Raw genomic sequence first — 18,220 nt, 5'->3', positions numbered from 1 at the left:
GGTGAACTGTCCCTTTAAAGGCCTTCAAAATAAATGCATTGAAGAGGAAACATTCACGAAAGCAAATGAGAAAAGAAAGTCAGGCACATAGAACCATTAAAATGGCAGCTTTGCAGAGTGAAATCTATGTACAGATGCACATTCTCGGGTTCCACCAGTAGTCAGGCGGCTTAGCTAAATAAAGGGGACACGCTGGACAAAAGCACCACATTTTTTCCACGTGCTCTCTATCACTATAGGTTTCAATTTTTGGTTAGGAGCCACTTCATCAAGATGGCCGATCCGAGATGGCACCCATATAAAGTCTATGAGAACCAATACATCTTCCAAGCCAATTAGAAGTTCAATCTTGGTGTCAAAATCTACATTTTCTGGGTCCAGGAATCATTTAAAGCTGTTGAGAATATCACTAGATGATTATTTGATCAAATAGTATATATATATATATGTTCATTTTCACCCAGACTCGCTTCAAGTGCTGCAGCAGGGAATCCTGAGATGAAAATGTTTGGAATCTAATAATTGTGTAAATACATGGCCAAAATGAACATATCTATTTGATCATCTAGTGATATTCTCAGTAGCTTTAAATTGTTCTTTGACCCAGAAAATGTATATTTTGACATCAAGATTGACCTTCTAAATGGCTTAGAAGAAATATTGGTTCTCATAGACTTTATATGGCTGCCATCTCCGATCTGCAATCTTGATGAAGTGGCTCCTATCAAAAATTGAAACCTATAGTGATAGAGAGGATGTGGAAAAAATGTGGTGCTTTTGTCCGACGTGTCCCCTTTCTTCCCAAATCTGGTCCTAAGCCGCCGGACTACAGAGAGTAAAGAGGCTTCTTCCACTCTGATTGGAGCCGTCACAGGTATTCCTCCCAACGTCACATTATGTGACCTTTGACCTCCTGGGTACATTCTATCTACCTCTCCCTTTAGTCTAGACGGATTTCAGAATAAAGGCGTTCTATAAGAAGTGAGGAGCATTTATGGGTACAAGTCAGGAACCGGCCTACCTTACAGATCTCAAGGGTGCTGAGTCCAAAAAAAATGGTTCCCAAGCGAAATTTTGAGTTTTTGACCTTCTAATTTGTATCAAATGGCCACCAAATTGCCCATCTTGCACAGTCGTTGGACCATTTCCCCTTAGTTTTTTTGTAAGTAGGCAATCAAGATGAGGAAATTAAGTTTCTGGATCTATAGTCTAGAGTCAGAGCAAGGATATAATGGAGGCTCAGTGTCTTTTTTATGTATATATATATGTATATATATATATGCAAAATACCAACTGGAACATTTAAAAGTGATATTGATTGAATATTTATGTCGGCCTTAAAAAAAACACACAAATAATGCTTAATTTCACCTTAAAAGTTGGTATTTTGCATATATATATACATAAAAAAGACACTGAGCCTCCACTATATCCTTGCTCTGACTCTAGACTATAGATATAGAAACTTAATTTCCTTATCTTTGATTGGCTACTTACAAAAAATGGTGGGGAAAGGGGAAATGGCCCAACAACTGAGCAAGATGGGCAATTTGGTGGCCATTTTGATATGCAAATGAGAGTCAAAAACTCAAAATTTCGCTTGGGAACCATTTTTTTGGGATTCAGCACCCTTGAAATAAGTAAAGTAGGCCAGTTCCTGACTTTTACCCATAAATGCTCCTCACTTTCACTTTTTGGACAATTCCGTCTAGACTACTTCAAGATCAGCCCTTTTGAGGTAAAGAGTTGCGTCTTTGCACACGTCTAAGGTCAGATTAGCCAATCACAGTCAGCCTGATGTCTGGAGATCTGACCACAGACGCTGTGACGTAAACAGCAGTGTCCCTCATCTTTAACTCGCAGTTGCACTGCTCAGGCTTACTTGGAAAAGCGTGAAATCAAATGCAAAACCACATCAATATGATATAGCTCTGTTCCTGAGCAGTGCAACTACAACCAGTGTACCAAGAGATGAGCCGGAGCACCGCCTCGTCCCTTCGTCTCAGTAGCTGGGCGGCTGGTAGCCCTCGTCTGCTTGGGGCTGGGGGCTCGGGGTGTAGGGCGGCTGCTGGTGCACCTCGCTGCCGGGGTAGGCGGTGTAGGTGGTGGGGGTGTAGGTGGTGGGGTTGTAGGAGGTGGGGGCGTAGGTGGGAGGGTAGGGGGTGATGTGGTCTGGTGGCGGCTCCGTGTAGGTCGGGATGGTGACTTCGTTAACGCCGCGGCGGAAACGTCCCAAAGCAAAGTACGTCAGGATTCCCTGCACAAGGAAACCAACATGTCAACGTTATTACAGGTACTTTGATTTTACAGCAGGGGTGTCAAACTCTGGCCCGTGGGCCAAATTTGGCCCACAGGGTAATTTTATTTGGCCCGAGAGCCAATAATAATAATAATAATAATTCATTTTATTTAATAGGGCGCCTTTCAAGGCACTCAAGGTCGCCTTACAACATGGAAAAAAAACAACAAAAAAAAACAATGCAGAACATCATACATATCATACAATCTAAACAATCAGAACATTTACAAATACATTACAATAAAGGAGGGGAGTTTGTGCGGAGGATCAGATGGAGTGAGCGAGTCTGAACAGGTAAGTCTTGAGTTGTGATTTGAATTGATTGAGAGATGTGATGCAATACCAAATTATTATATTATTATTGTACTATAAAAGCTGACCCGGCGGTATTATACGGCGCATTTACCACTAATACTAGATTTATTATTGTTATTTTATTTTTAAATTTATTAACCTGTTGAAAAAGTTTATTTTGATATTTAAATCAGATGGATGCAAATAGAAAAGAGGCATACGATTTTTTTATTTTTTTTATTTAATAAATTAATGACATTGATGTGTTTTTTATTTGAAATTTGATTTTGCATGTCTGCACTATTTAGTTATATATTGTATGTTTATAAGCGTTGCTGGTTCCATATTTAATGTTAAAGCAAAACATGTTTGGTATATATTAAAAGGTTTATTTGTTCAATGTTGGCCCGCGATTTTATTCAAGTTTTAAATTTTGGCCCATTGTGTATTTGAGTTTGACACCCCTGCTTTACAGTATTCCTGACGATGATCCAAAGTTTACTTTAGACTTTTTGCCTTCTAACTGAACTGGTTTCACTTCATTCAGTGTTCAAATAAACTTGGAGTAGCTTTGAGGGGAGGTTATCCATTATAATGGCCTTTAGTCGGTTAATGCATTACCTTATTGCTACATTTGTAATGCGGTAAAATGCTAAAAAGTCTTCAGAATGGCCCATTCAGGTGATGGAGGGGAGCTCTAACACATGATTTGACATCAAGCTAAAGAACATCACTGCAACTAGAACATTTCTAAATAAATGTTGAGTGTCTTGACTCTCCCAGACATTAGATTACAATTTGAACTGTTTTCAAAATGGAAAAGAGGAGGAAGTCATCGCAGGCTTTGGTAGCCAAGCAACCAGGGCCAGGTGGCGGCAACCAATCAGAGCAGAGCAATCAACTGACATTAACTGCTCCTGTGAAGCCACTGACAGAGAGCCAAAAACAGCAAAATGTTCTCCTCGAACAGAAAGCATTTTTGGCTAAACCATAGTCCCTATCATTGATCCGACTTCACTTTGAGCATCCTCAGTTCTTCCTGAACGTCTACATATGTGTTTTGTGAAGAAAAATGAAGAAAATGTCTTTTTAGAGCGATTAGAAGAAACTGGTACCGAAACTATAACTCAGCTTTACCAGACGAATGTGAGTGAGAAGACACATTTTCCTACGTTTCTATGTATAAATTATTTCAGTAGAGTGGCATCTGTGGCCTCCAGCGCAGTTTCCAAATTTATTTTTTGACAAATTTTTCTCTCCCTCTGCACTCTAGCGATAATGTCATCCACTCTATTCTCTCCATAGGGTAACATTGGGGGGATTGTTTTTGCCAAATCATTTGAAAACCGTTTGCCGAAACCCTCAGAAAAGACCTTTTTAGTGTTTGTGCGACCAAAACTCTGGGAGGAGTAGTCAACCGAAAGAAAAACACAGAAGAAATGGAAGAATAAACAGGATTAAGCCCGTGAAAAGTATATAGAGTATCGTTTCAAGCACACTCAATTACTATCCCAGAAGGCAAACAATATGCAAATGTTGTGTTTGCTCTTCGCTAATACTTTAACAGATGGTGACCCGCAGGATCCTCAGTGATCTAGGCCAACATGTCTTTAAGAGGATACTGGTACCATATGAAACAAGAAGATCTGCAGAATCCACTGGTACTATATACACTACCGGTCAAAAGTTTTAGAACAACACGATTTTTCAATTTTGTTATTGAAATTCAAGCAGTTCAAGTCCAATGAACAGCTAGGAAGGGTACAAAGGTAAGTGGTGAACTGCCAGAGGTAAATAAAAAAAGGTAAGCTTAACCAAAACTGGAAAATAATGTACATTTCAGAATTATACTAAAAGGCCTTTTTCAGGGAACAAGAAATGGGTTAACAACTTAAAGCAGTTCTGCAGCAACGGCTTGAAAGTTGCTAAGTTGCTACCAATTCCTACAGGTGTCCCAACTTTTCTTGATCACTTACAACCTACAAGTTGCTCCACATTTAAGGAAACTTCTGCAACAGAGTTGGGAAGAACTTTCTGAAGAATATTTGATTTCCATTGAGTGTGTTCAGCTGTTCTATCTGTTAAGGTGATACTTCCATGAGTCAACAGTTTAGAATACATTTTCCTTTCTAAATTGATTCTATGATTTCTTTTTTAACTTCAGTTGTTTATTTGTTATATGCATTAATTTCAGAGTACACTGAGACATTAAACTGCATCATTTTCAATAAAATTCTGCAAAAGTTGGAGTTAGACCAGTAGTGTATGTCATACTATTTTGAGACATACACTACCGGTCAAAAGTTTTAGAACACCCCAATTTTTCCAGTTTTTTATTGAAATTCAAGCAGTTCAAGTCAAATGAACAGCTTGAAAGGGTCCAAAGGTAAGTGGTGAACTGCCAGAGGTAAATAAAAAAAGGTAAGCTTAACCAAAACTGAAAAATAATGTACATTTCAGAATTATACAAGTAGGCCTTTTTCAGGGAACAAGAAATGGGTTAACAACTTAACTCTATGGAGTCTTGGGCTATTTTGTCCATTTTTGAATTCTTTTCATGTCTTTCATGTCAAGTCATTTTGTGTCTTTTTGTGTCTTCTTTGGTCATTTTGTGTCTTTTTTAAGTCATTTTGTGTCTTTTCTTGGTCATTTTGTGTTGTTTTTTTTAGTCGTTTTGTGTCTTTTTTGGTCATTTTGTGTCTTTTTTGGTAATTTTGTGTCTTTTTTTAGTCATTTTGTGTCTTTTTTTGGTAATTTTGTTTCTTTTTGTGGTAATTTTGTGTCTTTTTTGGTCAATTTGTGTCTTTGTTGGTCATTTTGTGTCTTTTCTTAGTCATTTGGTGTCTTTTTTGTCATTTTGTGTCTTTTTTTTGTCATTTTGTGTCTTTTTTTAGTCCTTTAGTCCAACATAAAATGTGATTTTGAATCTTTTTTTTACTTTCAAAACACTATCATGCTCAATAAAGAATTTTAAATGTTGCAAATGTGCATTAATTTCAGAGTACACTGAGACATTAAACTGCATCATTTTCAATTAAATTCTGGAAAAGTTGGTGTGTTCTAAAACTTTTGACCAGTAGTGTATGCATTAACTAAAGGCCGAAAAAAAAACAGTTTCCACTTTATAAACCAAGTAAAAGAAACTCAACCGTCGTCTCTGTAATCCAAGACATAAGTCTGTAAGGAGACAAAAGAAGCCACTTAAAACTTAAAGCTCCTTCTAATGAGGATCCAAATTTTATAGTTTTCTACACAGAAAACAGTTGAAAGCCAACCCTTTAACCTGTCGGGTTAGATGGACAATTATATATTTTACTGCATAACCTGTTTGGTTTCAATTCACTGTGGACTTTCCAAATCAGTTTCCTAACCACGAAAACAAATCGCTTACGGAAGATTTGCCTAGCAACAGGTGATCAGCAGCTTATTGCAGCTTCCCAGAACTTTCCCTGGTACATAAAACCCCCTTTTATGCAAACACACTTGGTGTGTACATGTCTTAATAATAACAACTATGATTTAGTCTTTTTTTTGTCATTTTGTGTCTTTTTTTAGTCCTTTAGTCCAACATAAAATGTGATTTTGAATCTTTTTTTTACTTTCAAAACACTATCATGCTCAATAAACAATTTTAAATGTTGCAAATGTGCATTAATTTCAGAGTACACTGAGACATTAAACAGCATCGTTTTCAATTAAATTCTGGAAAAGTTGGTGTGTTCTAAAACTTTTGACCAGTAGTGTATGTTTATCAGCTTTCGAACAATATGAGCTGTTTTTAATGAAAGACGTCCCACTCACCCAAGTGGCGATTGAGAAGAACGAGAAGGCCACGGTGGCCCGTGCAGCGTCCTCAGGGACTCCTCTGACCTCATGAGTTTTAGCCCACTGACTGGCCAACAGGCAGAAACACACAAACCACAGGAAGCTCCACGCCCCTGGAAAACATAGAGACAGATGCACAAACACACAGATATGAACAACTGTTTTTCCTCACTGCGTGAATTATACCAAGAGTTCTCAGCTGTAAAAACCCAGATATGAAAAGTTAAATCCTGTGAAAAACATACCAGAAACAATGTTGAAAGAATACAAAGGGCTCTCCTGTTGCAATCTGCTCAAATGAGCACACGCTGTTTTTCAAACTACCACTTCTTTGTTTGGTTGAAGAATGGCTGACTGTGAACTGTGTCGTGTACAGCTGATGAATGTTTAACTTCATCACAATCTGTGACGTCGTCTGCTGCTCGCTCACCGTCTGCAGCGCTGAATAAAACATGTCATGTCATGTCAGGAGAACAGACAGCGCTCTGTGGTACATTACGCCATTACTCCCAGGGTTTCTCTATAAATATGGACATGAGACTCGTCACCTGACCCCCTCGACCCCGCCGTGGATTCTGTTGGTTTTTTCCTACAAACTTATTTTATACAAAGGTTGTCAAAATCATATCAGAGATGTCCAAAGCTGTGCACTTTCTGGCAGCCCATTTTTGAGACCTTTTCTAAGATCTTTGCAAAAAAGCTTGCACCGTCTCCATTCATTGCCTGTTTGGTGTAACCCAGATAGACTCTCATCTGGGGATGTGGGAAAAAATAATGGTGGCTTTCTGCTCTCTCCTAGCTAGGAGACTGATATTATTGAAATGGAAAGACCCAACACCTCCAACATACAGTCATTGGATTAGGGAAATAATGTACCATATCAAGTTGGAGAAGATCAGATACACAATTAGGGGGTCTACTAGAAAATTTTATAACATTTGGCAGCCTTTCTTAATGTTTGTTGAAGATATGGAGGCAGACAATATAATACTGTAAACCTCTGCTGTTGGCCTCAGTCATCATTATAATTATATTTATGTATTTGTTGTTATGTTTTTGTTTCTTTGTTTTCTTTTTCTTTCTGATTTTTGCTAATCTGACTATGTGAATTCTGTATTTTGAACTATGTATTTCACACTGTGAACTCTTAAGTCTGGTACTTGGGGAGGGGGGGGGGGTTACTGAGGGCTTTTTTTTTCCTTTTTCCCTGTGTGTTCTGTTGGACCTATGTTAAATTGTAAACTATAATCTGTAAAACAAAATAAAAACACCTTGATCAAAAAAAAATCATATCAGAGAAGACATGAGAAGTTTGGTTTTGAAACAAAATTCTGAACTGAGCCGTGTTGGTTTTGAAGAAGCTGACTCTCCAGAATGAAACAGGTCACCTCTCTTTCAGCTGTTTCTGGTCTCTACCAACCCAAGGGAAATATCTGAAATATGTTTAGCTGTTAAATACTCCACTGTGTTCACCAGCTTGTCCATTATTTTGTCTGTGTGAACATACGGACGGTGGCTTTAAAAAGGTTTGTTTTGTTGTTGCTGAAAACAAAATGTAACAGAAAGAAGACAGTAAAGTTGTGAGCCGTAAAACCAAAACAAAGAGATTTAAAAAAGCTCAAAACCTGCAACAGACGTTAAGGGAACTGCAAAGTAGAGTAATAATTCTCTGTGAATTCATCACTTTGAGAAACAACATTCACTACAGATGCATCTCAATACATTAGAATATGATGGAAAAGTCAAACAGCCCCAACCAAGTATTGAGTCATATAGATGGACATAGTTTTCAGAGACCAACATTTCCATATTCAACATAGTTTTTCAAATTGGTCTTTTGTAATGTTAAATTTTTTGATATACTGAATTTTAGGTCTTCATTAAATGTAAGCCATAATCATTATAATTAGAAGAAATTAAATAAATGAAGACATTAAATGTTTCATTCTGTGTGTAATGGACCTATATAATGTGTTAATCCCTGCTTAACCTGCTGCCCCCGCGACCCGGCCCCGGATAAGCGGAAGAAAATGAATGGATGGATGGATTCCCACTTTTTGAATTGAATTAGTGACATAAATGAACTTTTCTATGATATTCTTATTTATTGAGATGCACCTGTATGTAATTTGATCCACTTATAAACATACTGATTGGTGCAGCTTAACCCATAAGAACCCATGGTGACACCAGTGTTACAAACACGTTAAATCTTCTATTTATTGTTACTAGGCTAAGTTTAAACCCATTTAACAATTCTAATCCGTTAATAGCGTGTCCTGTATTGCATTTAACTTGTTTTGACCATATTTCCTGAACAAATTAAAGTCACAATTTTGATAAACAAAAAGACACATGGTTATTTGTATTTATTTATTATTTATTATTATTATGCTACTTAAAAACAAATCGAAAAAATAATTTGTTGTTAAACAGAACTAATAATGTCACAATTTTGATAGATGTTGTGGAGATGCAAATTTGTGTCTAGTTTTTTTAAATTTTAAAATACTAAATATTATAAACATAAATATTATAAACACAAGTCCTATAAGCGCCCAATGTAATGTTTATGTCACATCACAGATCTTTGACATTTAAGGATAGTTTTTTTGAAAACACATCAGAAATGGTGGTATATCCCCCATAACTTTCCTTTAAGGATAACTGGGTCTGGGTTCTTATGGGTTAAGGCTGTTAGAAATCAAAAACAAGAACATAAATCACTTTACCTGAGAATATCAGGTCTGCCATCACAGCATACTTCCTTTCCTGCGCGTTGCTCATGAAAGGCACGTAAACGTCCAGCACCAGGAAGCCCACGCAGGCCAGGAAGGCGATCACCCCGATGCCGATGGCGTAGTGACACGCCGACTCGTTCTGGTTGAACATGCACCGTGCCTGGTCACTGTGGGCGGAGTTGATGTATCCCTCCGTCGTGATGGAGGCAAACACCACCAGGGCAAATATCTATAACGGAGCAGAGAAAAGAAGAAAGTGACCTTCAGTGATTTTTGCAAATAACACACAAAAAAAACACAGAAGAAGAAAAGGAGTTTCTTGAACATAACAAAATTAGCAGGTTGTGCTTGTGTCTACTGAAAATAGGGCCGGGCGATATGGACCAAAAGTCATATCCTGATATATTTAGGCTGAATATCAATATACGATACATATCCTGAATTTTCGGATACGATACTCATTTTTAAGTATCGATACCGAGCCAAGGAATGAACACTTAAGTTAAGTTATTGTTATTTTTTTATCAAGCTTCCTAATATTGTTCACAGCATACAACCTCAAAATATTGTTCTAATTGTTATTGTTTATTGTATTTATTTATTTTTTGCACTACCTCAGCTTGTTATCATAGGTGCAGTTTCTTTTTGCACAACTGTTTTTTATTATAAATATTTAACCTGTGGTTCTGTTCATTTTTACATGTTGCATTTTTCTTGTTAACCCTCTATGGTACGGTGTTGCTCTCAGGCAACATACCCATTTTTGGCCTGTCAAATGTATACAATGCATGTTTTTGAGTGATGCAATACTTTTTAAAAAAAGGAACAGTATAGGGAACCAATAGCAATGCTTTAATTTTTCACATGACCTCCAGGAGGCCATATTGAAACACTATTTTGCAGACTTTTCCAAAGGAAACAGCTTTGCTATTTTGCGCCACAAAAAATCACTCAAAACGTCATTTCTTGGCCCATTTCCTTCTGGAAAAAATATATTCCTACTGATAGGTGAGTAAACCTTCATTTTTGATAGTTTCATACATTTAGACTGTTCAAGACATTCATTTCAATGGGTCGTTGGTTCAATGGTTCAATGTTGCCTTCAGGCAACATTCAGACAAGAAACCGGTTAAAAAAGTTCCTTTTATAATGTTTTTAAATTTAAAATGTTTATGTATTGTACCCTGTTGAAGCTACTGAATCTTTTACAAATGTTTATTAAATTAAATTAATTTAAAAAAAACTATTTTTCACTTGTGCACCGTTATGATACAATGTTGCCTACGAACAACAAACCCCAAAAACTTCCAAAGAAATAATTATGAAATTCTTCAGATTTTGTTTATTTAGTCTATTTTAAGACAAAGAAAACACTCCAGACAGTTTTTTCCTAACTGGCACACAATGCGTACCATAGAGGGTTAATAAAAAATATTTCTGTTAAATTTTGGGGTCTTTGTTTTTAATCCTTGTTGTATCGAAAATGGTATCGCGTATCGAATATTTTCCTGAGTGTCGGCATCGAGTTGAACATTTTAGTATGGTGACAACCCTAGAAGGAACCTTATGTGTAATTTGTTGCTGCTGACTCTGATAATACTCTTGTGCTGGTCGTGTTTATAAAGTGAAGAGGACGAGCTGCTCCGTCTGAGCGTCCCGTGCTCTGCTGCTGTCTCCTCTGGTTACCCACCTCACCATGTGACCTACTTCTGAGCAGCTGCCTGCCATGTGATGCCACCAACTCCACTAACAACACTCATAATGAGATCCGGGAGGAGGGAAGAGGAGGATAGAGAGGGACTGTTTAACCAGAAGGAGGTAAGAGGGCAGGAGGAAGAGAAACAGCCCACCATCCTGCTGCAGGGAGGACACAAAAAGTACCAAAAACTCCAAGAGGACGGAGACATTAGGGAAGTGAATGTGGGGAGTTCCCAAAAAACAAGAGAAAAGTGTGACAGAGTGGTGGTTGGTGGAGCAGATGGATGTTTCTGTGTGAATGTGGACAGATGGAGAGTGTTTTTGTGGTGAGTGACAGATGTCAGAAACACGTCAAACTGTCCCACATGTACAAACTCTTCTTTGTTCACTTGTTTTTTTGGAGCTCGCTGTGTTGCTGAGTCAGATGTCCCTATATCCCTACATGTTCACACCAAGGTTATTATAGTTAACGAAAACTAACGAAATAACGAAAAATAGAATTGAAAAAACATTTTCGTTTTTTTTTCGTTTTTAAAAAAACGATAACTAACTGAAACTGTATTGTGTGGTTACAAAACTAACTAAAACTAACTAAAATTATAGTGGAAATGTCCTTAGTTTTTGTTTTTGTCATCTTTTTTCATACATAATTCAGTGTTTCTATTTGAACATGCAACACATGGTGAATATGTTTACTGAGACTTGGAACCAAAATTCAAAACACCCAGAACTGTAAGAGTTAATAACCTTATTGGGGCTGAGATGATAAACCAAAGGAAATAAAGGAAACATTTATTATGATCTCTTTGAATCTGGCACCCAACATATAACCCATTACAAAAAAACTAAAACTAACACTAAAACTAATAAAAACTAAACTAAAACTAAGCATTTTCTAAAAATAAAAACTAAACTAAAACTAGCAAACTCACTCTAAAAACGAACTAAAACTAACTGAATTTGAAAACAAAAATTCACAACGAAACGAAAAATCCAAAACTATTATAACCTTGGTTCACACATACTGACCAAAATGCTACCAGTATTATTTAACTTAAATAAAGTGTGTCAGTATTTAAATGGATAGTTTGAATTAGGGGTGCACCGATTTACACCGCAATTTTCTGGCCGATCACCGATCACCGATTTTTAAAAAGCCTGACCTGCCGATACTGATTTTTTTATAACTCTCAGCATACACCTTCAATGTTTGAATCTTATTATATTGAAAAACAATAACACAGCAGTATTTTTCTTTAACAAATAAAGGAAATCACAATGTCTGAGGTAGTTAATAAAATACTGAACTTAAAATAAATAGCAACAATTTACAGGACAAACTAACAAAAGAACTGCAACCATTAAGTGGTTTTTGTTCTGTACAACATACAGAAAACTTGGGAGGGCATCGATTTTCGAATATTCAAATAGTCATTAAATCATAAAAAATCGAATAGTTCATTATATCTGGAAGAAAAAAAAGTTGTATTACTGGTGCCTTCCACACGGGGCAGCGTAGCATTTGATGATACAGTGTGGCGGCTAGATGCCAAACTGTAGAAGAAGAAACAGAGTGTCGGTGCTTGTTGTAAACAAACAGAGATCGCTAACTGAACACCTCCTGCAGCAGCAGCACATACACACTGTACTGCTACAGAGCTAACTGTTAGCCTGTTAGCACATACACACTGTACTGCTACAGAGCTAACTGTAGCTAACTGCTGCTAACAGCAGCTCTTCTTAACGAGCCGGCCTCCAGCTCGTTATCGGCTCCTTAAGAAGAGTAAGAAGGAGTCGCTGGATTTGTCTCTAGTCGCTTTGTTGAAAAATAGTTGCTAAGGGGGTCTGAAAAGTTGCTGAATATAGCAACAAAGTTGGGAGCACTGCTTCGCCGGTGGGGGTTATTATCTAGCTAGATAAGATCGCTAGATAAGATCGGTTTGACGTAAAGGAATCGGCCGATCGCCGATCCCGCTACCTCCATCGGTCAGTTTGTCCGTGTTGTGTTTGTTTGTTTGTGTTGTTGTGTGACTTTGGTGACTCCAAACTAAACCTTTAAAACACCAAAGTCACATAACAACACAAACAAACTAACCAATCAAGGCCGCGGTACTCCAGCAACTCAGAGTTCTGCAAGCTAAAATGATTGTTTTTGTCAATGGAGTCTGGTGGCTTTGACTAGTGGATAGAACAGCTTTAGTCCCCACATGTAACTGTTAGCAGAGCTGCCATTAGAGCAACTTAAAGTGATGAAATGTTCTTCATGTTGTTGCAGCGTCTGTCCTCAGCAGAACACTACAGCTTCAGTGTTTTTACTCCTGCCTGCTTCTCTTTGTGCTTTATACTATACTGACTGTGGATAAGTACCTCGTCCAACCGACTTCAAAACATCTGAAAAAATCCCTTGACCAAGAGCCGTGGCATTTCCTCGTTCCATGAGCAGACATGGTGCATTATGGCAGCTGTTCTCAACCTCGGGGTCGGGACGCGAGATGATTTCTGGGGGTCGTTTTGTGTTGGTTTTTTTAGTCGTTTTGTGTCTTTTTTTGGTCATTTTGTGTCTCTTTTTGGTCATTTTGTGTTGTTTTTTTTAGTCGTTTTGTGTCTTTTTTGGTCATTTTGAGTCTTTTTTTGGTCATTTTGTGTCTTTTTGTGGTCATTTTGTGTCTTTTTTTGGTCATTTTGTTTCTTTTTGTGGTCATTTTGTGTCTTTTTTGGTCAATTTGTGTCTTTTTTTGGTCATTTTGTGTCTTTTTTGGTCATTTTGTGTCTTTTTTTAGTAATTTTGTGTCTTTTTGTGGTTATTTTGTTTCTTTTTGTGGTCATTTTTGTCTTTTTTGGTCAATTTGTGTGTTTTTTGGTAATTTTGTGTCTTTTTTTGGTAATTTTGTGTCTTTTTTTAGTAATTTTGTGTCTTTTTTTGGTAATTTTGTTTCTTTTTTGTAATTTTGTTTCTTTTTGTGGTCATTTTGTGTCTTTTTTTGATCATTTTGTGTCTTTTTTGGTCCCTTTTTTTGGTAATTTTGTGTCTTTTTTTGGTCATTTTGTGTCTTTTTTGGGTGATCTGAACTGTGCGTGTGAGATTGTGTTCAGTGAGCGGGGGTCGCGGACAACATGTATGTTAAATTGGGGGTCGCGACTCAAAAAGGTTGAGAACTACTGCATTATGGGACATGTAGGCAGGGCTACAGAGTGAACAATCCTCTCTTGTATCATAGGTGCCGATTCTTCGAAGTAAGATTAAAATCACCAGAGCGTCATGGTGATCTAAGCCGTGTGCATTTAGATGAGTTGAGCACAGCTGCAGTAAGTATGTGTGTGTGTGTGTGTGTGTGTGTGTGTGTGTGTGTGTGAGTGTTTTCACCGAGAGTAAAAGCACGGGGTCATCGGGGGAGAGGGATCACCTTACCTGGCCATCAGCCCCTGTTTACCAGTGACACACACATAATCTCACACAGGTTCACAAACACATAAACACTCAGTCGCCGTGGCAACCGAGGGCACATTCTGTCCCATCTACCACTCTGGATATGTATGCTACAGTATCCAGGTGAAGCTGTGTGTTTTTTCCATCATCCTGTATATACACTACCGGTCAAAAGTTTTAGAACACCCCAATTTTTCCATTTTTTTAATTAAAATTCAAGCAGTTCAAGTCAAATGAACAGCTTGAAAGGGTCCAAAGGTAAGTGGTGAACTGCCAGAGGTAAATAAAAAAAGGTAAGCTTAACCAAAACTGAAAAATAATGTACATTTCAGAATTATACAAGTAGGCCTTTTTCAGGGAACAAGAAATGGGTTAACAACTTAACTCTATGGAGTCTTGGGCTATTTTGTCCATTTTTGAATTCTTTTCATATCTTTGTAAGTCATTTTGTCTTTTTTTGGTCATTTTGTGTCTTTTTTTGTCATTTTGTGTCTTTTTTTTGTCATTTTGTGTCTTTTTTTTGTCATTTTGTGTATTTTTTGGTCATTTTGGTCCCTTTTTTTGGTCATTTTCTGTCTTTTTTTTGTCATTTTGTGTCTTTTTGGTAATTTTGTCTTTTTTTAATCATTTTGTGTCTTTTTTTTTGGTAATTTTGTTTCTTTGTGTGGTCATTTTGTGTCTTTTTTGGTAAATTTGTGTCTTTTTTGGTAATTTTGTGTCTTTTTTTGTAATTTTGTGTCTTTTTTTGTAATTTTGTGTCTTTTTTTGTAATTTTGTGTCTTTTTTTGTCATTTTGTTTCTTTTTTTGGTCATTTCGTGCCTTTTTTTAGTCCTTTAGTCCAACATAAAATGTGATTTTGAATCTTTTTTTTACTTTCAAAACACTATCATGCTCAATAAAGAATTTTAAATGTTTCAAATGTGCATTAATTTCAGAGTACACTGAGACATTAAACTGCATCATTTTCAATTAAATTCTAGAAAAGTTGGTGTGTTCTAAAACTTTTGACCAGTAGTGTATGCATTAACTAAAGGCCGGAAAAAAACAACAGTTTCCACTTTATAAACCAAGTAAAAGAAAATCAACCATCGTCTCTGTAATCCAATACACAAGTCTGTAAGGAGACAAAAGAAGCCACTTAAAACTTAAAGCTCCTTCTAATGAGGATCCAAATTTTATAGTTTTCTACACAAAAAAACAGTTGAAAGCCAACCCTTTAACCTGTCTGCTCAGATGGACAATTATATATTTCACTGCATAACCTGTTTGGTTTCAATTCACTGTGGACTTTCCAAATCAGTTTCCTAACCACAAAAACAAATCGTCTACGGAAGATCTGCCTAGCAACAGGTGATCAGCAGCTTATTGCAGCTTCCCAGAACTTTCCCTGGTACATAAAACCCCCTTTTATGCAAACACACTTGGTGTGTACATGTCTTAATAATAATAACTATGATTTAGATTTTAATAAATAAAATACAGTAGAAAGAAATAGTGACTTATAATTATGTCAGAAGTTACAGTGGGTGTAATCTTCCTCAAGTAAACAGCCCAGTGGTGAAGTTACAGGCTGCAGAGATCACAATCAGATTAAAAAGATGATTCTATTAGTTGGTGTTTTATTTCTATATCGGTGTGACAGTTTTCTGTCTTTTGTCCTCTGACAGCAGCAGTGTTGACCTGTGCTGTCGCCGAGCTGCTGTCATACACCAGCTGCGTGCAACATGACGCCACAGCACATAGCAGCCTGTTGTTCGGGCCAGCACAAATAGAAATAAATATCTTTTAACCGCTCCATGGAGGCTTTTTACGCGCTCCGGGCCAAACGCACCTGCACACACACCATGTTGGATATAATTTGTGTTTCCTTTGAACCTTTGAACATGCGCTGTTAGGACACACACTCCTACACACACAGTCAGTCACTCACCCAGCTCAGTATCCGCACTATGGTTTGAGGTTGTCGGATAAACTTGTAGAAGTCGAAGCCTCCTCCTGCGAGCGAAGCGCCGTACGCGGTCGCGCCGCCGGTCTCCTCCATGTCTCCACAGTTCAGCAGGTCCTCCGGAGCTCACCGTGTGGTTTCCACCGAGCTGACAGGACAGCCGACCAGTTTAACTTCACCAAACTAAACTACCGCCACCTCCTGCTGCGCTCCTTCACCAGAGGAAAGACGAGTGACACCCGGAGGAGCTGCGCACGCGGCTGCGCGTCAGGCTATGGAGGGCGGAGGCTGCCAAAATCAAACACACGTAAATAAACTATGACCGGATAGTAAATTAATATGCTATTCAGTGTACCAAAAATAATATAAGAATCTTATATTATTATTATTATTATTATTATTAAATATTTTATTCTTTCAAAATAAACTATGACAGGATAGTAAATTAATATGCTATTCAGTGTACAAAAAATAATATAAGAATCTTATATTATTATTATTATTATTATTATTATTATTATTATTATTATTATTATTATATATTTTATTAATTCAAAATAAACTATGACCGGATAGTAAATTAATATGCTATTCAGTGTACAAAAAATAATATAAGAATCTTATATTATTATTATTATTATTATTATTATTATTATTATTATATATTTTATTAATTCAAAATAAACTATGACCGGATAGTAAATTAATATGCTATTCAATGTACCAAAAATAATATAAGAATCTTATATTATTATTATTATTATTATTATTATATATTTTATTCATTCAAAATAAACTATGACCGGATAGTAAATTAATATGCTATTCAGTGTACAAAAAATAATATAAGAATCTTATATTATTATTATTATTATTATTATTATTATTATTATTATTATTATATATTTTATTCATTCAAAATAAACTATGACCGGATAGTAAATTAATATGCTATTCAATGTACCAAAAATAATATAAGAATCTTATATTATTATTATTATTATTATATATTTTATTCATTCAAAATAAACTATGACCGGATAGTAAATTAATATGCTATTCAGTGTACCAAAAATAATATAAGAATCTTATATTATTATTATTATTATTATTATTATTATTATTATATATTTTATTCATTCAAAATAAACTATGACCGGATAGTAAATTAATATACTATTCAATGTACCAAAAATAATATAAGAATCTTATATTATTATTATTATTATTATTATTATTATTATTATATATTTTATTAATTCAAAATAAACTATGACCGGATAGTAAATTAATATGCTATTCAGTGTACAAAAAATAATATAAGAATCTTATATTATTATTATTATTATTATTATTATTATTATTATTATTATTATATATTTTATTAATTCAAAATAAACTATGACCGGATAGTAAATTAATATGCTATTCAATGTACCAAAAATAATATAAGAATCTTATATTATTATTATTATTATTATTATTATATATTTTATTCATTCAAAATAAACTATGACCGGATAGTAAATTAATATGCTATTCAGTGTACAAAAAATAATATAAGAATCTTATATTATTATTATTATTATTATTATTATTATTATTATTATTATTATATATTTTATTCATTCAAAATAAACTATGACCGGATAGTAAATTAATATGCTATTCAATGTACCAAAAATAATATAAGAATCTTATATTATTATTATTATTATTATATATTTTATTCATTCAAAATAAACTATGACCGGATAGTAAATTAATATGCTATTCAGTGTACCAAAAATAATATAAGAATCTTATATTATTATTATTATTATTATTATATATTTTATTCATTCAAAATAAACTATGACCGGATAGTAAATTTGAAAAAACTTAAAAACACATTTTTTTCTCCCTAGCTTTTAATCAAGTTTAAGCGGACATCTTGCAAAAATTTTATTTAAATTTTTAATTTATTTTATTAGATTTTTTATTTATTTTA

The 18,220-nt window shown here is 35.5% G+C and overlaps 1 protein-coding gene across 1 annotated transcript; it reads right to left on the bottom strand.

Moving 5' to 3' along the window:
- Positions 1-1,623: 1,623 nt before the first annotated feature.
- syngr2b (synaptogyrin 2b) lies at positions 1,624-16,457 on the bottom strand. Its single transcript, XM_059334059.1, has 4 exons — positions 16,216-16,457; positions 9,151-9,388; positions 6,395-6,531; positions 1,624-2,257 (listed from the first exon to the last, which is right to left on the bottom strand). Exons 1-4 carry the CDS (start codon positions 16,324-16,326, stop codon positions 2,003-2,005), a joined length of 741 nt encoding a protein of 246 aa, XP_059190042.1. The 5' UTR covers positions 16,327-16,457; the 3' UTR covers positions 1,624-2,002.
- Positions 16,458-18,220: the final 1,763 nt, after the last annotated feature.

The sequence above is a fragment of the Centropristis striata genome, chromosome 1 (assembly GCF_030273125.1).
Source record: "Centropristis striata isolate RG_2023a ecotype Rhode Island chromosome 1, C.striata_1.0, whole genome shotgun sequence".
Taxonomy (NCBI): domain Eukaryota; kingdom Metazoa; phylum Chordata; class Actinopteri; order Perciformes; family Serranidae; genus Centropristis; species Centropristis striata.
The sequence above is the reverse complement of the archived record's forward strand: the minus strand, read 5'-3'. Positions and strand labels throughout refer to the sequence as shown.

Bases quoted from the DNA above. Each gene is read 5' to 3' on its own strand.
- syngr2b (XM_059334059.1), bottom strand. From the start codon at position 16,326: ATGGAGGAGACCGGCGGCGCGACCGCGTACGGCGCTTCGCTCGCAGGA. The intron at 9,389-16,215 runs GTGAGTGACTGA...GCTCCGTTATAG, and splicing joins TAGTGCGGATACTGAGCTGG to ATATTTGCCCTGGTGGTGTT. The intron at 2,258-6,394 runs GTGAGTGGGACG...TTCCTTGTGCAG, and splicing joins TCTTCTCAATCGCCACTTGG to GGAATCCTGACGTACTTTGC.